Source organism: Chiroxiphia lanceolata, chromosome Z, assembly GCF_009829145.1.
Source record: "Chiroxiphia lanceolata isolate bChiLan1 chromosome Z, bChiLan1.pri, whole genome shotgun sequence".
Classification (NCBI taxonomy): Eukaryota; Metazoa; Chordata; class Aves; order Passeriformes; family Pipridae; genus Chiroxiphia; species Chiroxiphia lanceolata.
In genome coordinates, this window is record NC_045671.1 from 68,697,716 (window position 1) to 68,721,796 (window position 24,081).

A 24,081-nucleotide genomic window follows, 5' to 3' on the forward strand; every position below is an offset into this window, starting at 1 on the left:
AGAAAGCTGTGCTCCTGAGGTACTGTGCTACTGAGTGCTGACAGAAAAACTGTTGTGGAACTACGGCAGCTATTCTGTGCCTTTGGTAAGTGCTAATCCATTGGTTCTGTGTTTGTGGTGGGAAACAGACAGAGGGATGCACAGTGAAGGAGATTTTATTTTACTCAGTTTTGAATACATAAATGGGCACTGAACTTCGCAGATCTCAGAGTTTCTCCTGCAGCAGAGACTACCTAAGATTTTTTTCATTTTAAAAAAAAACAGTAATATGTCTTTCCCCACATATACATCATTTCAAGCTGCACTGGACACTTGCCACAGGTAGAGAAGGAATGTTAGGTGGAGTGCATACAGGATTTAAAAAGAGTGGATGATTAATTTCAGTGTGCCCATCTTTCCTATTAAATAGCAACCAAATGAATGTTTTTTAAGCACACACCTGGTCAATACGATATCAAGGTAAATTACAGACTAATTGAGGCTTGAGGGCATTTTAAATAATGCAGGCATTAGGTTTAAGATTTTTAATTCACAGAATTTATGAACTTCAGACGTGCACAGAAGGAAGAACAAGGCTACTACATTTAGACTATACACTTTTGAAGATTTGATGTTATTGGTGGCCAGCAAACAAACAATTTTAACTACAATTTTATTGTTCTAAGATTAACCTTCCCTATGTGACTAATTTAGCATTATTTTTTAAAGTACATAATTAGGTTACCTGATATGAATTGTATGTAGTAATGTCATAAATTTTTCTGAAATAATCTAAAATCCTCAGTTAAGTGTGTCAACAAATATATTTAATCTCTTTCTAATATTTCTTTCATAAATACCTCTGTTTGATTTTGCTTTTAATCTTTTGCAGTTCTTAATCCAGTTAAGATTGTGCATCTGTTCATAAGGATAAATAGTAAGTCACACAAAGGAAAATCATCTGCAAACTCGCAATTACCAGCCAGTGGTTATCATTTTTCTAACACAGTTCCTATTGTTAGAGATAGGTGTTTCATTGCAATATGTCTTTTGGTTATTTTGGCCAATTACCGTTGTTGCACACTGGAGCATCAGATATGGAAAGACAGTACTTTTAGAACTTAGTCCTTTCTCGTTAGTGTCAGTGGAATTCAACCAGGATGCCAGGACCAGCCCACTCAGAATTAGTGCTGGACTGAAGCCTTGATGAATGACTTTATGCAATGGAGTGTGAGCTCCCATCTCCATAATTCACTGATGAACGTTCTGCTGTCAGTACTTCTGTATGTTAAGTAAAGTTTGTTCATCATAAAATGTAATTTCTTCAAAACTATATTATTTTCACAACTCTTAGGGGTAGAGTGAGAGATTGTTTCACATAGTAATTTTTTTTTCCCTAGGCAGAACTGTCCTGTCCAGAGATATTTAGCCTGACTTTTATGGTGCTGTGCCTAAAGAATGTTCACATATTTCAAAATTATAATTTGAAATTTCTTTCTTTTAGATTTTCAGAAAGTGTTACTTTTAGGGTAACCTGAGGCAAAACAAAGTTACAACCAACTCTATATGGTAGGAGTCAAGTGATAATGATATCATAATATCCTCCTCTCTCTCAGGAGCCTGATATTGGGAAAAGTGCTGTTGGAGAAATGTAGAGAGGTCTCAGAATTGTTACATGGGGGAAAACCCAATTATTCTGCAAATTCCAGCATTGCAAATACCAGAAATTGCAGACTTTCCAAATATTGGAAACACAAAGGAGAACGGAGTGGGCAAGCTTATTTTGGCACTGAAGCAAATGGCATGCACATTATAAGAGGTTATTAGAGAAGATAAGTCTTGATTCTAGGAATTAGGCAGTAAAATGGATGAAAGGACAAATATGAGACACTTGAGTTTAAGTCTTCTTTAATAAGAAATACCATAAGGCTGAAATGAAAGTAACAGAAGAATGTCAGTGGAGACATTTTCCATCCTGTAGTGCACAAGACCAAAGAAACACACTATCTTGGTGACCAGTGTGCAAAATTCATTATGCAGATTAAGTGTACTACTGCTTCCCCCTTTTATTAAGAGCTACCTTAGCAATAGCAAAGGGACAGGACTGCTTGAAAGGCTTTCTATAAGAAGGCATGAAACAAGGTTTTACTAAGATTGGAATTACCTTCTTAAGATTTTGGTATTAGAATGTCACAACTACTGTCACCAAGTTTGAGTTCCTGGTAACAGCCAGCAGTTTTAAGAAGCCATGACAAATTTAACATCAAAGAGGTGAGATGTGCTTCCCTTTCTATTCCTCTCTTCTATGTGTTTTGACTTTTCATTTCCATCATTTTTATGTTTCCTTTTTGTTTTTAGAGAGCAGAAAACAACTTTCTGCACTGGGATAAAAGACAGTGTTGGAATCTGGCCTTCTGTAATCATGTCTGTGCACTGCAACCCACTGCAAGCCAGTAACGCAATGTTTTTTAGGCCTTGCAACTCCCATCTCAGATTCTTATAGCATGCATGCTCGTTTTCTTCCTTGGCTGAAAGACATGCATGTGTTCTCACATCTTAGCTTGTAGTACATTTCTGTGAGTTGTGGCCTTGTGCCCAACCTGTTAATCTGCACTGCTTAGTAATCATTAAACATTACATATCACTTTTGTTGAGAGGAGGAGATGGATGTTTATTTGTCATTTGGATAGTCTGCACCTATCCAAAGAGCCAAGGTAACTGAGACAGGACTTGGTCATTTATATACCTCACAAGAATGAACGGAAAGTCAATCTTTGTCCTCTGATCTGTCTGCATTTTTACAGAAGCAACAGATCTTGTGATCTGAATGCGCTGACATGCAGGAATGGAACTCTGACCTCCAGCAGTCCCATTCTACGCACTGAGCAGAACAGTACTTAATTCCAGCCTGCAAAGTGCACTCAAGTAAGACTGCAGTTCTCTTCATACACCTCGAATACGTAAAATCAAAAACTAATGCTACACGTGGATGCATAAACCAAATCAAATCTCAGATGAGAAGTAGCTTCAAAGGTCAGAGATGTGTTAGCCTGAACTCAGCATAATTTTTGGATGAGTGTTAGTTAATTAATAATCTTACACATTATTTAAACTCAAATCCTCAGCTAGTGCTACATATATATACAAGTTTACAGAGTAATACAAGTGACAACACACTACCAAGCAGCAAGCTCAAGATTCCATAACTACCCATTCTTACCTTGAGGAGTATTTAGCTAATAATTATCCTTTATGCAAATAGAGCAATGCCTGACTGAAGACTTTCATTCATTCCAATGTGCAAAAACAGAGGTGATACACTCCTGTCAAAAAGCTATCCAGGTAAGAGACTTGTCTCCCTTCCCACACCTCTGAACTCAGGTTTATTTGTTCTTTGCCTGTTTTCAAAGGTGTGAAACTGCCTCTTTTCACTTATTTTGCGCACTGGTGTTGGTTTTTTTGTCATTACATTGCTATTCATAAATATTGCTTATACGGTAGATATTGGGAAAAAGTTTGTAAAACATGCAGTCAGCTGAAAATGGTATGGCAGTCATCTTTCCTGCAACCCTGGTCTAAGAGTTCAAGACCGGCCACTTGTCTAGTTTTTACTTATATTCAAGAAAATGGCATGTATGAGGCTTATTTGCTTCTCAAAATACTAAAAGTGAGAATTTTCTTAGTGATTAAGTATGAAAGACGATTTCCAAAATATTGTCCTCATTGCATGTAGTAACCCTAAGACGCCAGGGGAGGTAAAAGGAATAAACATGAGAATGGTATATCAATTTAGTGTTCTCTGCAACATCCTAATATGGCTAAACAATGTCCAGCAAAACCAGAGGGCACAAAATAGAGCTTAGTATTTAACTTTGTGAATGACAACCAAGGTCTTGAAAAGCTGTCTTGAAAGATTTTAAAAAAAAACAACAGACTTTCTCTTTGGAACAGCTGCCTTTCCAAAAGCAAGAAGTCCGATTTTTAGGAATGTTTTTTGATTCCACAGAAAGTGTTCTTTTAGTGGTCATGTCCTAGGACTCCCCAGAAGAATAATGTTGTCTTGCCCTCAACTGCATGTCAATATTTTGACCAGCAGGTTTTGGAATCCTTGAACAAAACGAGTCTCTGGAGAACCAATGAAACTACCTGATCACTTATTTGGCAAGGTATGATCATTCCCAAAGATGGTCTGATGGGTCAGCCTTAACAACAGGTGCTGGCTGACTGTGTGAGTTCCACTGTAGCCTGCTCATCAGCTGTGGGGTTATTACACATCGGTGGCTGCTATCTTACTCACTGGTATAATGAACTGAGAATCCTTGGGAAAATAAGAACTGAATCTCAGCTGCCAGTGAATGCAAGCATTTTAAAAAAAAGCTTAATCTGTCTGGCAAATCCCAAACCAATTTCTAATTGGAATTAAAAGTTGGGAACTGGAGATTTTAATTAGAAATACACAAATCTAAAAGACCGCTTGACTCTCAGAACAAATCTCCCCTTAGTATAGCAGTTTTAATTTGCAGAGGAGTTGTTCTGGCTTTCCTAACTCCTCAAGACCACTAAGCTGTAACGCTTTTTCCTCTTTCACTTTTGGATTAGTCTAAAAGTGCTTTGTTTTAGCACTTGATCACTTCTAAAACTTAAAGGTTATGTTGACATTTCTAAGGAATCATGCAGAACAAAAACAGATTAATAAATCAAAGTAGTAGGTGCTAAAGAAGTATTGTATTATTTTATATGCAACTCAGGGGATTTTATTTCAGATTAGTCAGGTCCCACAAGCTAAATGTCCTCCCTGCATCTGTTCAAATATGTCCAAAGCACCAACTGCTGGCTCAGGTTTTTATGCCACCATAAAGGGTCAAAGTGCACAGGGGCAGAGTTTCCAGGTATCTTCCTCTGAAAAAAAATGTGGTTTGCAAGCATAACACAGCTCTGTATATTGAATCTATGCACCATAAGTGCGGCTAACCATGGATTTTTTTCAAAATTTTGTCAATGCTCAAAACCAGAAAAGTAGGGTAATAACAGCCATTAGAGACCAAGAAAGGTTTCTTACAGACAGAAAATGTTTCTGATAAGAAACATGAACAGTTTAACTCAACAACTACAAGTGTTTTCAAGCAAATATTTAACTAAACTGATGTGTCTTATATTTTTTCTGTAATTTATGAAACAAAAATACAATTAAACTTCAGTTTATAAATACAAAACCTGCTCTAACCACATTAGTTTGAAGCTGATTTTTCATAGTTCAAACATGAAGGAAACTGTAAGCATCACTTGGCTCGAACTCTTTAAAGGACTTTATTCCACTTACACTTGGAATCACTGTTTTAGCAAGAGTGAGCAATTCTAGTATACAGTTGTGATACTGTCTGACTTCTGTCCCACATACAGCATTTAAGAGATCTCCTTAGCATAAAGAGCCAGGCTCATCCCAGCTCAGTTTATTCCCTCTTGGACTTTCTAGAGATACAGCTTCGGATTTTCTGGTGGACAAACAGGTTGGGGAGACAAAAGGATGCAAAAGAATAAAGTTTTTTCGGGTTGTGCTGTTTCACAAAGAACAACTCATCCAGTCAAAACAGTTTTTATGTACCAGCAGAAACTGCTTGCAAAGAGAAATCCCACAGAACATACTGTGATGAATGTTTCTTCCCCTGCAGAGAGATTTGGTCAGGTCACTGGTGAAAAGACAGGCAGAAAGGTGGGACTAAAGCCAGCTGGAAAGCTGGCAGTTTGTCTGGCTTGAATGGTTCTTGGCTTTGTTTCTCTTTTTCACAAGATAAAGTCAGTGCATTTAACCTAAAAGAACGAGTGGTTCAGACCTCGGTTCTGCTTGATTGTTTTTGCTCATATGGTCAAGGGAAACTTGAAAAAACCTCAATTGTGAAGACTCCAAACGTTGAAATACAAACAAAAATAACCAATACTATTTTCGTTGCAACTGTATGGATGTTGTACCTGTACATGAATGTGCACACAAGTAAGCTTTCACTCGCTTTGAGCAGTTCACGATGTTCCAACACCAAAGTCAGACGCAATGAACTGAGGCGTTCTATGCTATATGCTGCTTCACCTGCACATCCCTGCTAAGAACAGCTCTTTCAGCAAGCAACGGGAAGACTTCTCTTGCATAAAATGCAAACATTACGTTCTGTGAAGCTCTGGAGGGGGCAAGTGAGACTGAAATAGAGGTTGCCCCTTTCTTATGAACCACCTAGTATAGCCTAAGCTGAAAATGGGTCAGTTTGGTGATCCAGTAAAGGAATCCATCTACTGACACCCCTAGGGCTCCTGCATATTGCTCAAGTATTACCACTTTGGAAGGCTGGTGTTGTATCTCAGTGCTAAAATCAGAAAGCTGGAGTTTACTCACGTGCACAGGAGCAAACAGATCTCCTCTCCATCACTCTGTCTTTGGAGATGGCAGCAATAATTTAGCTCTGCTAAATTGCACAGATGCACAGGGCAGGCAGCTAAGGTGGAATCTCACTTCCTTTAGGTGAAGCAACTAAGTTATTACTGAGCTACAGGCATCATGGCCTTGGGTTACACAGCTGAAAAATGGGTTGCTGATAACAATGTCCCTCCCATTATTTGGTGTGACTTTACTATGTTCTAAAAGCAACAAAGAAACTTTAAATATTAACAGTTTCTGGAAGCCAACCTAGGTTTAGAGCTGAGTGTTTTACAGCTACCATATTCATTTGGCATGGAGTCTTAAAGAATATATAGCACAATAAACAACTATTTACAGGAAGGAAAGCCTTCCTTTCAGGAGAAAAAAGAGTTGAAGAAAATGACCTCCTGTCAGCCTGAACGCAAAAGATACATGTTTTATTGCACTAGGTTTCGAGTTTGGGTTTTTTCTTTTGGTTAGTGGTGTTTTGTCAAAAGCTACTGTAAGTAGCAGTATAAGTAAGGCAGCATAGCTAAGATATATTACTAAATTATCATTCATAAACAAGATCTCTTAATAGACATCCATAGAAATTATATTCCAATAATCTTATGTATTAAAAATCACTACCATCCCTCAGGAAGCTGCAGAAACAATACACATGTGTGAATTTCAATGGGTTTTTTTTGTAAACACCAAATTACTCCCAGGTAAATTGTATGAGTTTAGAGAGAGGCAGACAGGAACTGTGCAATTAAATATGTGAGCCTTGTGTACAGAAGCTGATGTAATCTTCTTTATGTAGCCTATAAAAAACACTCGTTGGATATTGAACTGCCCACTAGCTTTTAAGTTTGTAAAGCAAGGAAGGGCACAGTACTTATTTCTTGGCTCTCTGACTTCATTTGGCTGTAAGAAGTGAAAGGCATTTGAATAAGGACTTGCTGTCCTCACACACAAGCCTCTCATTCTCCAAACTAATTTAGGTAAGACAGGAAGTATTGGGTTTTTGCATCTTAAAAATGAGAGTCTTTATTACACTTGCTAGCATTCTGTGTTTGGTAAACTTTATTCATATGCTTTTAAGTTCTTCTCTTGCTGTTGTAACTTATTCTATGTTTTCTCTCAAATTTGCATTCTAATAAAGACTAGATCCAACCCATTTCCTGTCAAGCAGGACAAGAATATGCTAGGATATGTCCTAGCATAACCATGCAGTACATTAGGGTCTAAAGTAAACTTGGCACTGATAAAAAAATAGATTTTGATATTTCTAAATAATTACACTAAATTATAATTAATGTTTCCTTATGATAGAAATAAACCTTACTTAAAAACACAAAGGAATTTATACAATGGGAGCTAAAAATGGTTTTATGTAATTGGGATGGACAGAAATCTACTGATTTTTTAAAACATATCTAAACTACTTTTCAACTCGGACACTCAGTCCACGAGTCTCTAACAAGAACCTCTTTTCTGCCTTTTATCAAATTATAAATCAGCTATCTATCTATAACACCAAAACATCCTGCTTCAAGTTGTGATGAAATTTTGCATGGCCTTATAAATCACACTGTATCATTTACAATAATACCTGGGAACTTGTTTCAAATTTCTGCACTAGTTACAGATAATTATCTTCCTATTATTCCCAATTTGCTGGTAAAATGTAATTATTAAAATCTTGAAAAAAATTTCTAAGCAGGATAGACAAAAGGCTTTCTAATACACCACTCTCTATTTGGACTGCTCAAGATAGAAGGCTTACAGGCTGTTGACAATCTATTCTTTTGCTTATCAATTACCCTTCCAGTTGGACTTGCAAACCCTTTGCTTTTTCTCAGCTTTGAATTCTACGCTTTAACTGGGTGATACCAAACATTAACATATCAAAACACTCTTCTTAACAACAAAACAAAAATATATTAAATTTACACAGACAATGATGTCTTCTGTCACTAGAGTCTAAACTTACTATTAACTGTTAAATTCATTAAAATATACCAACAGAGTACTGTGCCAGTGAGTGTACTTCAGGTTTTAGGAAACCGATGGGTACGGCTTCTGCCTCTGGATATTGAAAGAGGAAAGAAACAGGTTTTCTTTGTAAGTGAAGACAAGCTTTGACATTATTGCAATGTCACTCCTGGCACCAAAAAGCTCTGCTGCAGGGATCCTGTCTGTTTATGACCCTGGGAGAGGCTGGGCTTGGAGAAGGTCTGCTTTCCTAGACATTCCGCATACTATTGTACCAGCACATATTATCTGCATTTAGGTCAATGAGTCATTCCTTATCTCGCTGCTCATGTACAGTCATCCACTCTTGGAAGTCGGTTCTTTCTTTCCACCAAAAACCGGAAGATAAGATCTGCCACCTGGCATAGTCTGTTTGATATTTTCCTCCTGTCTGCTCCTATTTTTACCTTTTTAGCTGTGTAAGTTAGGGCACTTGCATCTTTTGCCTCTCAGTCGTGTCCCGAACCTACCCCCAAAATGATTTATGAATGCACTAAGCTAATTTCAACCTAATCTGACAATTGAGTAAACATGCAGAGGTTGAGTTTGGAGAAAAGATTCTGTCCACTGAGGCAAGAGACACCAAGAGTACCACCATGTGGGGAATGTAGATATTCCTATTCATTGCGTATTGGAAAACTAACACGCAGAATTATAGGAAACACTGCCGGTTTTGTTCTGCTGTACACAGAATTATTTGTTACACCTTATTTCCAGAGAGCAAAACTAGGGTAACTATGTGTTTAAACTTGAAAACACTAACATGCAGTGCTCCTCTGCAACAGTAACACATTCCATCATGGTGCATGGTCCATATGTTGCCAAAGTGATATTTGTGAGGAGATGCTGAGTAACAGAAACTGCACATCAAACCAATCTACAATTCAACAAGCTGGTGTTAAGCAGCAACTACAAGGAGTCCATCAATGGCTTGTGTACAAATTTTTGCACAAGACTAAACTGTTGCTCTTCAGAAAGCTCTGCTTTACAGGTTCTACTAGCAACATTTTTCTCCTGTGCATTGACGACAGCTGCAGTGGCAGATCATTATACCACATGTGAGTTACAAATCGGTGACTACAAGATGCACTCACTATCAGCAAGACTATAACCTACCTCACTAGCACATTTATTTCACACCATAAATTGCTGCCTCTGCTCACAGAGATCTTCGTGATGGAACACTTGGGAGAGACGATGGAAATCTTTGCTGAACAAAGACATTACTAATTTAACCCCATTTTTCCTTGGTAAAACAAACTGGATTAAACTGAATGTACTCTTTAATGTCTGCAAGAAAGGGCTCAATCTGCAGATTTATTTCTTAGTGTTATATGCCACTGTAGCCCTATGACAGTGTGCTTCTTGGGATGATGCTTCCTTAAAAGCAAAATCAGGTGGCAGAGTGTTAGCAATAAAGCATCTGTGCTAAAAAAAAACTTGATGAATTGCAACCTAACAGATGATTTCTTCACATTGCAGGAACACGTAAATGAAGTAAACTGGGACAATGGAAAGACAACTCGAGGCTACCAGAATGGAAAACAGCACCTCTTCCTTCTTTATCATGGAAAGAAAGACACATGTGAAGATTAATAGGAAACAAGTCATGCTAGCTAAGCTGAGAAAGAGCTGCTCCTGCACCCCACAGAAGCTGAAGAACTTTGTTATGGATTTCTTTCCTGTTCTACGATGGCTTCCCAAGTACCAGTGCAAAGAATACATTTGGGGGGATATTATGTCTGGGTTAGTGATTGGGATCATTTTGGTGCCTCAAGCAATTGCATACTCACTGCTGGCAGGTCTGAAGCCCATTTATAGTCTTTACACGTCATTCTTCGCCAACATCATCTATTTCTTAATGGGCACATCCCGTCATGTATCAGTTGGCATTTTCAGCTTGATAAGCTTAATGGTAGGACAAGTTGTGGACCGAGAACTTCTCTTGGCTGGGTTTGACTTGAATGATGATGCCCCACCAGCCTTGGGTGATGGCTCTCTGCAGAATGACAGTCTGTCCAACACAACTGCCTTCAACCTTACAATTGCGGGGATAAATGCTGAGTGCGGGAAAGAATGCTACGCTATCGGCATTGCTACAGCCTTGACATTCATGGCTGGAGTGTATCAGGTAAGTGGTTGCTGCCATCCAGGGGCAAGGTATGAAGTTCCTAAAGCTTCTTTGTATGACCTAAGCTTTGACTTGACCCTCTTTCAGTGAGAGGTACGGTATCAGTTCACTTGAATGTATGTGTACCTTGGACTGTTTTCTCCAGGAAGACTAACTGTATGCAACTCAGAGGAAGCATGAGACAGGTGGCTTTTCTTAGCTACTAGCAAGCACAGACAAAACAAGAGTCTTCTGCAAGACCATTAACATTGTTTTGATACTCTACTGCCTTTTGGCCTTGTTGCTTCCATGGGACCATGACTCCCACTACAGGTCTTATCATGAGGGAAATTTCCAGGTAACTGTGTACTTCAACAATGAAGAAGTAATTCTGTTTCCCTCGATATTTTAACAAAGGTGCAGACACACTCATTCTACAGGTTCACAATGTGTGACTCAGTGTTTTGCTAGGGGGTGCTATGCTCTACGAAACTGCTGTGCAAAGATAATTCAAAAGCAGAAAGGACAAGAGGAGAAATAGATTGACCAGCCTACTTTTCAGATAATGGCTGTGCTGGACTCTTTAAGACTTGCCAACATGCTGCCCATCACAAGGATATCAAGAGAACACAGAAGGAAGCATCAGGAACATACTTAACCTATTAATTGTATATATACGTGTGTATATATACATATATATATATGAATTAAGAAAGAACTAGCTATCTCCCTGTTTACTGAGAAATTTCAGATCACATTTAAGAGGAAAAAAAAATGCCCTTGTGAAGCTATATTTTCAAAGCCATCTAAGAGAGGCAAAGGAATTAGTTAGGGACAGTATCCTGAGATATGGGAGAGTTTGTGAGCACTTCTGCCACTTCTGACCTTAGGCATGCCACAAAGGCTATCTGTGCTCCACTTTCCCTTCTGTTCACCAGGCTAAAATTAAAAGCTGTTTAATACAACACCTAAAGTAGGGATCTTACTTGTTGTCATTCAAGTTCTGTTTATAGCACAAAGGCTGTAAAACTTTATTCACTTTAAGACAGAAAAAGAGAAAATTTGCTTTGGTATAACAGAAGCATTTTGTATCCACTACTCTTTTGCATAACAAACAAAATTCAGACAAGCCACTTCAGTGGAGTCAGACCAGTGTTTGACTGACCCTGTCTCAAACTCCTCAATTCACCTCTCGGGTTTGTAGGGTCCCACAACAGTAAAGGGAATCACATGTTTTGAAAGCAGACCGGAAAAAACAAGGGATAATTCCTGTTTTAAGACTGAAATAGCCAAATGCTATCGGCCTCCAGCTAGTTCTCTCCCATCTGTGCTTAATTATTTGCAGCAACAGTTACAGCTCATGTATTTTTTTTCTTTTGTTTTTCTGTGTTTCCTCAGGTTCTAATGGGGATTTTCCGTCTGGGTTTTGTATCTATGTACCTGTCTGAGTCAGTACTGGACGGCTTTGCAACCGGTGCTTCCTTAACCATTTTAACAGCTCAAGTGAAATATTTGATTGGAATAAAAATTCCACGTAGCCAAGGGCATGGGATGCTTGTTATTACCTGGATTAACATTTTCCGGAACATTTCTCAGGCCAACCTTTGTGATGTCATCACAAGTGCCATTTGTATCGTGGTGCTGGTCACTGCGAAGGAACTGGGAGATCGGTATAAGCACAAACTGAAATTTCCTCTTCCCACAGAGCTGGTAGTTATTGTTGTGGCAACACTGGTGTCACACTACGGGAAGTTAAATGAAGTCTATGCATCCAGTGTTTCTGGAGCTATTCCAACAGGATTTATTCCTCCAGAGGTACCACAGTTCAACTTAATGCTCCGAGTCGCCGTAGATGCTTTGCCTCTTGCCCTAGTCAGTTTTGTCTTCACTGTGTCCCTTTCCGAAATGTGTGCAAAGAAATATGCTTACACCATCCGAGCCAATCAGGAGATGTTTGCTGTGGGGTTCTGCAACATCATCCCTTCTTTTTTCCACTCTTTTGCAACCAGTGCAGCTCTGGCAAAAACCCTCGTCAAAACATCTACAGGCTGCCAGACTCAAGTCTCTGGAGTAATTAGTGCAATGGTGGTTTTGCTGGTGCTGCTCTTCCTGGCACCTCTCTTCTACTCCTTGCAGAAGTGTGTCCTGGCTTGTATCATTATTGTCAGCCTCCGAGGAGCCCTGAGGAAGTTCAGAGATGTGCCAGCACGGTACCACGTGAATAAGGTGGACACGCTTGTTTGGGTCATTACTGTGTCTGCCTCTGCCTTGGTCAGCACAGAAATAGGGTTGTTGGTTGGCATGGTTTTCTCCATGTTATGCATTGTTGTTCGGACACAGCGGCCACGGACAGCCCTGCTTGGTCAGATCCAAGACACAGGCTTTTATGAGGATGACTTAGAATATGAAAATCTCACTACTGTTCCAAAGGTCAAAATATTTCGTTTTGAGGGTCCACTTTACTATGCAAATAAAAACTACTTCCTAAAGTCTCTGTACAGATTGACCAACTTAGATCCTAATCTAGAAGCTGCTAGAAGGAAGAAATATGAGAAGAAGGAAAAGCAGCATCTGCAAAAGGGAAATCACAGAACTGCTAATGGACTGGGCATCGGAGAAACCACTTTGCAACTAGTTCCTAAGCAAATCGATTTCCAAGCCCTTGTTGTAGATTGCTCCTCCATCTCATTTTTGGACACCACTGGAGTTAATACCCTAAAGGAAATCCTGAAAGACTACAAGAACTTAAACATTTCTGTTCTCCTGGCTTGCTGCAATCCCTCAGTGATAGACTCTCTGAAAAGAGGAGGTTACTTTGGAAGAGATTTTGGAAGTATGCAGGAAATGCTGTTCTACAGTATACATAATGCTGTGCTGTTTGCAAAAGACCAAAAGCTTCCAGCAGATTGCTCAGTTTAACCCTATGGCTTCCCTGACAATTCACCACAAAAGCAACAGATGCAGTGGGGCAATTTGCAATAGGTAAATTATCAGACACACTATTGGCTGTGTACAAGCCATTCTCCCCTGAAGAGCTCCACTGCTTGTCAGATGCCATGTAGAACAGCCACTGAGGATGCAGTCCAGGACAAGCATGGAACAGGTCAGATTTTCACCTGCACCTTCACTTTAAAATGCAGGTGACGTGCAGTAAGGAATTTTGGGATTGGCTTGTCCCTTGTACCATGATCATTTATGACCCAACATGTATGTCATGAGACTGTTGTACTCGTGGTCAGCCCAGTGTCACCTGGCTCTCCCAGGGGTTTAATGACCGGTTTGTGTTAAGAGGGTTAAGCCATTCCCATGAAAATGCAATCAATCCAGCATCCTGGACATGTAATGGTTTAAATTCTGGCTTGCAAGGCCCTGCCCCTTCCATCATTCCAGACGTGCTCCTAAACAACTCCCACTGTTTGCACACAAATAAAATGTATAAAATATTGTAGCATGTCTCTCCTCCTCGATTACACAGGCTTAATAGCATAACCTGCCACAGGAGAAGAAATTGTGATTCATCACAGGTTCCTCTCAAAACGACGATTTCCAAAAATTGCTGCTGGAGTTGGTTGTTTTATTAGCTTAAATCTGTGGTAATTAGTTGCTGAAGGCTGTGATACCCCTAATGATGCCGGAAGAAACATGCTTGACGCAAGATTTTGTAACTAGTAAGAGGATAAACAGGATTAGGGAAAACGAATGGCTTTAACTGCCAGTCACACAACTACCCAGGTAGCTGTACCACCATCCTGTAAAAATAAGTTGCCTCTGGTGGGCAGATGCAACTCTAATTCAGGGATACATAAGGAACACCAAACATAAAACCTCAGAACTGTGATGCAGTACGTCACCTTCTTCCTACAAATGCCTGCCTGGGTTCAAAGAAAAACAGGAGCAAATAGGGTAGGGTGGGAAGGTAAATCTGTGAGTTGCCTACAAGGGGATTGATAGGTCAGTCAGAACTGCCTGGCTGGTCTTCTCTAATGCAATGCTAATGAAGTATTACAAGTAACATACCTGGGCCAAGTAAAGGGAGCAATGCTTTGTAACTTGGGATCCTCGTATGTTGGAAAAATTCCACCACTGTTTGTATATACTACAGATGTTGTGGGGTTTTGTTTGTTTTGCTTTGGGTTTTTTTCTTCCCATCATATTAGTCTTTGATTTGAGGTCCACTAGACCATGTTTTCCAGGTCTAGTCACTTTCTATAATAATTTACCTTAGCTGCTGTTCATTGTGCTTTATGTCGTATGATACTACCAGTGGTAGTTGTTTTGTTATATATGCATATTCTTTTTATTACAAATAAGTATAGCTTTGGATTTTGATTTTAACACAGTTAGTACACAGTGTTCTGGCTCATGGTACAGGCAGAATATCCTCCACTCAAGTTTATAATTACCTGCACAAAAGGTAGGAAAGCTGCCCTGTCTCTCTCATTAATCATGGCTGGTTCATACAGCACCAAGCACAGAAGGAAATTCTGTCACAGCTATGCCTCTTACAATTAGCAGACTCTAGAAACAGAGTCCACGTAGAAGCTCTAGAAACAGAGCTTCCAAGTATGCAGAAGCTATTTCTTTGCTGTGACATTAAAAAAAGAAAAGAAGTCAGGTCAACACAACATGTGACTTGCTTGTTTCAACTTTTTAGATCTCTGAAGGAAAGAACACTCAAACTGAGGCTCTCCAGGTGCCCCAGGCACTGTCTGGCTCTCAAGAACAAGTATTTTGTTAAAGGAAAAGTAGTGCTTTACCAAAACATAAAAAAAAAAATTCAAAAAAATAAAAAATGTCTTCACAGGGATTGAGAATAGCACAGTATTACCTGATTCAATACTGACATTTTCATGAACTCATTACTGTTAAGAAGACCAGAGCAGTAAAACCTGCCAGAAATGTCACAAGATTAAAGGATTGATCATTGGCAGCATTTTCATGTCATCAAACAATTCACTTATATTATTATTTAAACTGCTGACTTGGTATGCCTAGCTTTTCTGTTCTAAAAAGAAATGAGCAGAGCCCAAGGAAAAAATATTGCTTTGTGTAACCGTACTTTGATCAGGAAATACCTCTTTTAAGGTCCTGCTTGCGGCAAGCATGAGGAGTTAATACCACACAGTATCAATACAGACACTCTTAGGCTGCTGTGCCAAAACAAGCTGTCGTTGGAAGTCAAATAAAACATCCTAGCAATCCAGACATTTTTTAGCTTTATGGATCAATCCACCAACCCAGAACATAAAGAAAAAAATGCAAAAAATACCCTTAACTCTAGAGTAATCTCATTTTAAAAGAGGAAAAAAAAGAGGTTCTAATGGAAGGTGTATCCTTGCAACAGTCTCCAGAGAAAAATGAAGACAGGTTGAGAAATTAAGAGTCAGAAGTCTCTTCTTCATCATATTTATTGTAGGAATGGTACAAAAGGATACCTAAGCTAAGAAACTTGGCTACACATAAGAGAGAGTAAGCTTTAGGACTTTTACTACAAAGAAAGAAACTATTGATCAGAAGAAACCACAGAAACAATTTTCTGGTTTGGGTTTACTGGTAGAACTGGCTCACAATCAAGCTGTGTTGGACAATGTCACACACAGCAGGGAAACAACTTCAGTGCTATGCTGTAGGGATGTTGGGAGACTCTGAATTATTTCTAAGGAGTATGTAAAAGTTAATTTAAAAAGCAAACCTTTTTCTAGCACATTTATGTTTGCTATACTGTGTTATACCAAGATGAAGGACATGAAGACTGAAAATTAACAAAAACTGCTGATACTCTTCTCTCCTAATCTACCAGAGATTAAGTATGGTGTCTTGCAGAGGAGCTGGGGATGGTCTTGTAATTCTGACTATGTTAATATTAATACTGTTGAAATAAAGATTGTTATATGCCTTTTAGGAAATGTTATATGCTTCATATAGAATGACTGTATTTTTGTTCACTGTGATGCCTTGTGATTTATCATGTATCATGTAACAAACAGATTTTAGTACTGCTACATAAGAACAGAAAAGGGTTCTTAACTTGTGGACTGTGTGTGTCCCTTAGAGCTGGGCAAAGAGTTGGGAATCTTCAGCTCAAACTGTCCTGTTGACTAGTGCAGCATGGTAAGAATGTGTGGTTTAGGTGTCAAAACAGCTCTGTTTATTGGCACTGGTAACTAACAACCTGGGAACTGTCCAGTCCCTGAAAAACATCTTAGGTTTCCCAATAATCATGAATATTTCTATGCCACAAGACCAAGAGACAAATGTGTGCTTTTGGCTGGAAAATAAAACTAGCAGTTCTTTGAAAACAGTTTATCTTGTGGTATCCTTTCACAGGTGGTGAAATAATGGGCTAACTCAGAATAAAGAAAAAGATAAAGAGGTGGGCTTCCTGTACTAGAAAAATGAAGGGATGCATTTGGCATTGGGGGATTAGAAGACATAATGAGAAAGACCACTACGGAAGTGAGAAGGGGAAGGTGGTAGTCTTTTATTTGAGCACATCTGCTTCTCGGGAGAAACATTTATGACCCCTTTTTGATGATGGCATAACTGTGAGGAAAAGCAAAGCCTCTATCTGTTAGGACTCCACAGAGGTGGTACCTCCTAGTCCTCTGTTTTCTCTAAGTGTTCCTCTTCAGTCAAGTGCCCATTTTCATATTCCTTGAAGGAAGTCTTCTCTACTCACTGACCCCACGACATAACGCAGTTCTGCTGCTGGAGGTTTCTCACTCAAAACCTCTACATCCTTTTGGAAACCGCTGGTTCAGGAAGAAAATTGCACATGCACAAAATTCAGCGTCAGGACTGGACCTCTCCTTCTCATACTTGCATTCCTGCCCGTTGCTTTTTTCAATTCCAGTGTTTGTCTGCACACTCCATGCTCTCTCTCCTTCCACTGGTTGTCCTTCCACAACTCAAATGTCTCCTTGCCTTTGAAAAATGCACATTTTTTTTGCAAAATGAAGCGTTTTAAGCCTGGTTCTAAACAGTAGCAAAGTTTCTAATTACCATTTGTCAAGGCTGGGCTAAATATCAAGGATAATGGGTTAGAATCCTACCCTTGAGGCACTACAGCTTTGCTGGGGACTTCCTGATTGACTGCTAAGTTTCCATGCTCCTAGAATTCTAATTGTGTGAAGGATTGTACCCCACTTTGAAAGACTCAGTGCCTCACTTCCCAAAAAGGCTGAACAGAATCCATGACAGATGCATTCCTTTCCCTCATATGGAAAGCCCAATTCAACACATGGCACAGCTAAGACAGGCTGCCAGGAGGGATTCTGGGCTCCGACTGTAGATGTGGCTACTTTCTTTTCAAAGGTACTCACACATTTTTCCTAAGTCTGATGGTTACAGAAACCTGAAAGACCCAAGCCATCTCTCAGGAGAAACTTCTGAGATCCAAGACAGGGACCCCAGCAGTGGTGAGCACTGGTAGTTGCCCGTGCCCCTGGATCACTGCAAGAGTGCAAATCCCACAGTCCAACAAGAGAGGGAGACACAGTAGAGGAAAGGGTGTTCACTGGAAACTTCCACAGGGAAAGATGAGCGCGAGGAGCTCTGTTACCTGCTATATTCACAGATGGACTAACATACAGAGGCCACTCTGGGCTACAGATACAACACTTATCTGTGTGCAGGGCTTCTCATCACCTTCCCAAAAAATCTACATACACAAGCACACCCTAATAACAAGGAAGAAAACTTCTGTTCCTAATACACACTTCGAAACACGCAACTCTTTTGCTCACATCCCTTTTCCACAGTTGCTTCCCCTTGTTTCCTCTCCTTCCCCTTGTTGCTTCCCAAAAATGATAAATTCCCATTGTCCTGCATCGGGACAGCGCATGCCACAGTAATGTGGATTGTAAACATGCTCAGCTCAGCAACAGTCTGAGCCAGGCAAAACTTTAAGAGCTATTACAACTTTTGATGGGGTTTTTATGTTTTGTCTTCCCTCACAGACCCTGCTCTAGGCATCTGTATTTGGTTATTTCCACTGGGCATATTGGTATGAGTGCATTTAAACTGAGTTAAAATGGGACTTGAAAGGCAACGAATTCCAACGTTGTCCTCTCAAAGTCTGACATGTATTTCCCTAGAACTAGAAATGTTTTCTGTATATGAATCCTTTTGGAAGAGGGTATTAACTGGTATTACCCAAATTCACCATTTTAGTTGCCACTACCTGTCAACTGATGCAGTGCACAGGTGGGTTCAGGATGCAAAAAGTAACTTCCAAGTTAGGTAGAAGGAAGATAGAAATAGTAGTAAAATAGTGGCAGTTTTCATTTGGATCTCTCAGTAAATCAGGCTTGTATCAATCTTCGTGGTACTTTTTTTGCTGTATCATGTCTCCTAAATTAAAGGACTAAAAAGTAAGCCATCTTTCTAGTATCTCAGCTTCTCAACAGAAGCTCCCTCTTTCTCAATCTCATAAAACCTCAAAATAATTCCCATCTGTTGGAACATAACTGACTTCCAAGGAAGCAAAGACATGCCCAGCTTGCAAGTAGACAAAGATAAATACCAAAGTGAGCACCTGTTAAGTGACCTGTTAAGGACCTTTTAAGTTTTCCCAGACTTTGACTTGAGGTGTTTGCTTACCTAAGAGCAACTAATTCCAGTAACCAGTGAATTCGAACTTGTTCAATGCCACCATGTGGAACAGAAGAAATGTAGGCAAGGTTCAGCTCTTGATCTTTGCTCAGGTCAAACAGGTCAGCACGGCTGTGAGGTAAAGGAGGGCTTCAGGAAAAGAGGGACAGAAAAGAAACAACACATTGCAACATTAAGTAACAGCACCACTAGGTATGCAAAGATGCCTATGCTAAGTCCCTACACCAACTGCAAGATCCCACTTAGCGTGAGGAGCACTGTCTAAAATGAGGCAAAAGCAAAATGCAGCTGCAGGTTATTTGGGGCTAACTGGCTATACATGGGGTTTGCCAAAGTGGAACACAGCTTGGGTGTATCTCATTGGCACGCTCGCAGGAAAGCGTACAGGCAGTCATTACTGCACAGACAGCAATCTCGGGCAGCAGTGGCCCTGGGAAACCATACAGTGGCAGTCACCCTGTTTGAGTACCTAATGATAAGGGAGTTCAGTGTCTCTTAGGCTCTGGAATGGAAGTCAGACTTGCTGACGTCTGTAGTATGGAAAATATGGGCTTGACCTTCCTGCTGAAGTTCATACAATGACATCAATTTGTGCTCTGCTGTGGAAGCTACACTTGTTAGAAGCAGAATTAGATGCTCAGAGCCTTCATATTCTTCAGCCATGTTCAACTCAGCCCTAAGCATAAGGAAGCATGGGAATATGTGGCTTGAGGTTCCCACGCTTGATGCTGAAAGCAGTTTAACAGGCTCACAGCTACACAGCCACAATCATGCTACGTGTCTCTGCTGTCTGCTTATTCCATTGAAATCAACATTACACTGCAGCAAACTTCTGTTGTCCCTATCTCCACCAATAAATAGCTGCAAGATGAAAGTCAGAAACTCAGAATGCTGCACGGTTCACTAGGTTTGGTCATCCTTGGGGACTTTCACTGAGCCTCCTGGTAATGTGTACATTCTGAATAGTAAAGCATTTGTATTACAGGAAGGATAAAACAGCACTGCCCCTAAGGCTTGGTAAAACACTTCCACATGTTTTCACACTGCAGCAAGAGATGACTTGTGCTCTAATTGCACACTGTATATTATCTGTTTAAGTCAAAAACCAATCCAGTTTATGCTTTGCCTGTTGTGGTCTGTCTCCTATGATGTGTGGACTACACTTGTGCTGACTGCAACTGTGCTGGGAAGAGTCATACTGTCATCCTTTCCCGCTCTGTACCCCTCCACATATTCATCCCACCACCAAGGACTCTGCGAAATGTACCTGCTACTGTATAACCAATCTGTGCACAAAGGGAGAAAAGCCTGACCCCACCCAAACAAGAATCTGATACAACTGAGATACTGCCTATCTCTTACCACATCTCCTGCATCCTTATCTGAAAGTGTGTCTTGACACACAACACATCCCCTTAATAGGGCTTAACACAATTCAGCCAGTATACGTGAGCCCCCTCTGCAATTTTATCAGCATAAAAGGCACTTAAAAACCATCTCTGTAAGACTGCTTCAAGGAACACAAGGGAGACTGAGAAGTTACTGGCTCTACTCTTACTAAAAATCTATCAGCCATTTGGGTACTTTTAATTGTTCCAGTGGATGACAACAGTATTAACTACCAGATTGTGAAGGAGTGCTCTACTACTACTCTGAAATTCAAACTGGCTTCAGTTCAACAGTGGAAAGTCACAGAGCATTCACATATTTTTGCTTAGTCCACGTTGAATAAACACTCTGAAATTCGGACTCTGCTAGAGAGAAATCTCGCAGAAACTATGACGAGACACAAAAGAGAGCTGACAGAATAGTGGGTTTTGTTAGTGGTGATATCAGTATGATATCAGCATCTGTCCTTTCCTGTTCTGAGTGCAAAGTGCCCATCCAAGAGAACCTCAAGCCTTGCCCCCAGGCTTTATCAGCTGCTGATCCACAGCTGTGCCCTTGTCCAGCTGTCTGAAACTATGACACAGAAAAGAAGCTTTAACAGCTGGAACCCAGTTGTGCCACCGTGTGAGCTTTCAAGGGAGCTTGAGAAATACCACTGTTGGCCAAGTGTTATAACTGAATAGCTGCTGACCCATGGAGAGCCTCTGCTGCTGCTCCTCTGCCTTTCCCTCACATGCCTTTCGTGTTTGCAGCTTTCCAAAGGTTTTCACACAACTAAAATCATGGGTGTAGTTTAAATGAGCTAAACATACTATTTTTAAGGCAGGTTTTCATTAATGTTTCCTAACATTGCAAGCAAAAATTAAAACAAAAAAAATGAAACAAAAAAAGCAAAAAAAAAAATCCAGAAAACTCAAACATCTCTCTTAATCAGAACATATTTTAGGTCCTGTTCTGTTTTCCCAACAACATGGAAAATTAAAAAAAAAGTTGCAATTTTTGACTTGGGGTACCTTCATGCGTTATACGAAAAGAAAAAGGACACAAATTCCTTTTTCCAAAGCACATGCTGCTGATTCCATCCCTACTGCAACTCTTTTCCATACATGTGTTATTTAATCCACTGTACGCCTAAGCTGGGGAGGTCATAATCCCTTTAGAGTAAGATACGAGCGTGGCAGCGGAATGTACCATCTCTTGCTTTCAAGCCTTCCAGAAGCCTACACGTATCTGACAAAACTTAAAGGCTAACCCTAACACAGTTAGCTCAGCAAGACTGGGCTTTCTCCAAGAATCAAATCACTACCAGGATACAGGGCGGCGGCGATGACATTTTATTCATGGTCCCAGCCATCCCCCTGACTTAGGGCAACCAGACTCACCAGCCGCATCAGGAAGATGGTGCACCTGGAAAAGCGTTTGTCAAGAGGAACAAACTCCTAGAAATATCAGTCTTTTGTCTGATAGTCCCAGAACTATCAGAAGCTAGTCCCAGAACTATCAGAAGCTTTGCCTGGGCCTATTTAGAGGCCGTGGCAATGGAAACACTGAAAAGTAAAGGAAATGAGTTCAGAGTATCAACATACGCGCTCTGCTGGGGGAAGGGGAAGGTCTTCGCCTGTTCGAGGGGGCAATGAAGCAACTCTGCGAGGGAATGTCGCCCGGGCCTATTTTTTTGGCCAGTTCACACTAACTGGCCACATCCCACATTCTGCTCTACACTGGTCGAGCTAGTGCAGCAGAAGCTGAGCAGCGAGGGGCAGCAAGGCTCCCCGATCCCACAGCAGCAAGCTCGGGAGAGCCTCGGTTCCTCCTGGAAGGCAGAGTCCGCACGCCCCGGGGATCGAGAGGGCGGGAGGCAGCCGAGGCGAGAGCCCCGGCGGAGGGGCCCGGGGCCAGGCCGTGCGCGCTTACCAGAAGCCAGTGCTCCTCCAAAAGTGCTGCAGGGGCCGCTCGGCCCGCCGGGCATCCACGTACACCTCGTACGCCGGGGAGCCCGCGCCCAGCGGCACCAGCAGCAGCCACAGCAGCGGCCCCATGGCGGCGGGACGGCGGCGGGGCCCGCCGAGCGCCACCGGCGCCCGCTGCCGACGCGCCAGGGCACGCCCCGGGGGCGAGAGGCGCCCGCCCCCCGGCGCCCCGCGGCCTCGCTGCCTGCGGCGCCGCTCGCCGCCCCGCACGGCCGCTGTCCCGGCGCCGCCGGCCCACCGGGACGCTCCCGCCCGGAGGATGCCGCGGGGCGGGCGGCGGCGGCTGCGCTTCCCCCGCGCCCCACGCGAGGGCAGCGCACACCGCCGGCACCGCGCCCGCGGCGAAGGGCGGCGTGGCGGGAGCGGGACGGCCTCCCTTCCCCGGAAGGGCCCGTGGGCGGGATCCAGAGCGTGCCAGCTGCTGGAGGCTGAGCGTGTTTGTTGGTCTCGGAACGGCAGGGAGCAGTGTGCGGCCCCAGCCCTGAAAGCCCGGCCGCGTCCTGGGCTGCATCCAAAGCAGCGCGGCCAGCAGGCCGAGGAAAGGGGTTCTGCCCCTCTGCTCTGCTCTGCATCCAGCTCCGGGGCCCTCAGCTAGGAAGGACATGGACCTGTTGGAGCCAGTCCAAAGGAGGGCCATGAAGTTAAGAAGAGGATTGGAGCACCTCCTGTACGAAGACAGGCTGAGAAAGTTGGGGCTGTTCAGCCTGGAGAAGGGAAGGTTACATGGAGACTCATGGCAACCTTCCAGTATCCGAAGGGGCCCCCATCAGGGGGAAGCCAGAGAGAGACTCTTCATGAGGAACTGTGTGATAGGACAAGGGGTAAGGGGTACAAACTGAAAGAGGGGAAATTTAGGTTACATATCAGGAAGAAATTCTTTACTGTGAGGGTGGCGAGACATTGGAACAGGTTGCCCATGGAGGTTGTGGATGCCCCAACCCTAGGAGTGTTCAAGGCCAGGTTGGATAAGGCCTTGAGCAACCTGGTCTAGTGAGAGGTGTCCCTGCTCATACCAGGGGGGATTGGGGCTGGGTAATCTTTAAAAGAACCCTTCCAACCCTTTAACATTCTGTGATTTCATGAAGAGCTTTAAAAGTGCTTAATCGTACACAGTCTCTAGCTTGATTTTCTAAACACTTGTTTGTTACCACTTGTACCTGAGGACTGGGTTTTCTGTGGGAAAACCTCTTCCTTGGGATCCCTCTCTTTTACCTATTGCAGTGCCTTCAGGAATCTCATCAAGCCTTACCAACTCAGTGTAAAATGTGGAACTGAGCCACCCTTCTACATCCACAAATACCATGGAGGCATCTCATTTTGTATTCATTGGTTGGATTGGGTGGATGGGGTACTCCAGTCTGATTTCCAGTAGAGGCATTTGATTTAGCAGGGGAAATTGTGAGCCTCTGGAACAATGCCCACACCAGGTAACCTGCAGAGAGCAGCCAGGCGAAGAACGCACATCAGACCTGAAGCTGGGAGACAGAAGATGAGACAAAACCCCTGCCACAGGAGATACACAACAGGGTGCATCTCTGCATCACCCCTGAGTTTCTCTTCCATGTCTGATAAAGCATCCAATAAGATATTTCAGG

The 24,081-nt window shown here is 41.8% G+C and overlaps 2 protein-coding genes across 2 annotated transcripts in view; one reads left to right on the plus strand and one right to left on the minus strand.

Moving 5' to 3' along the window:
- IDUA (alpha-L-iduronidase) overlaps positions 1-22,617 on the minus strand; it is a 44,987-nt gene extending 22,370 nt beyond the window's left edge. The window contains exons 1-2 of the mRNA XM_032674675.1: positions 22,431-22,617; positions 19,116-19,256 (exon numbers count right to left, since the gene is read on the minus strand). Coding sequence (XP_032530566.1) covers positions 19,116-19,256; positions 22,431-22,555 — 266 coding nt within the window. The 5' untranslated portion in view covers positions 22,556-22,617. The remainder of the gene's footprint in view (positions 1-19,115; positions 19,257-22,430) is intronic.
- Positions 941-16,813, plus strand: SLC26A1 (solute carrier family 26 member 1). The gene is given in 4 exon segments (XM_032674674.1): positions 941-3,321; positions 9,887-9,906; positions 9,908-10,535; positions 11,913-16,813. Coding segments are annotated over 4 exon segments (2,259 nt in total). The 5' UTR covers positions 941-3,231; the 3' UTR covers positions 13,434-16,813.
- Positions 22,618-24,081: the final 1,464 nt, after the last annotated feature.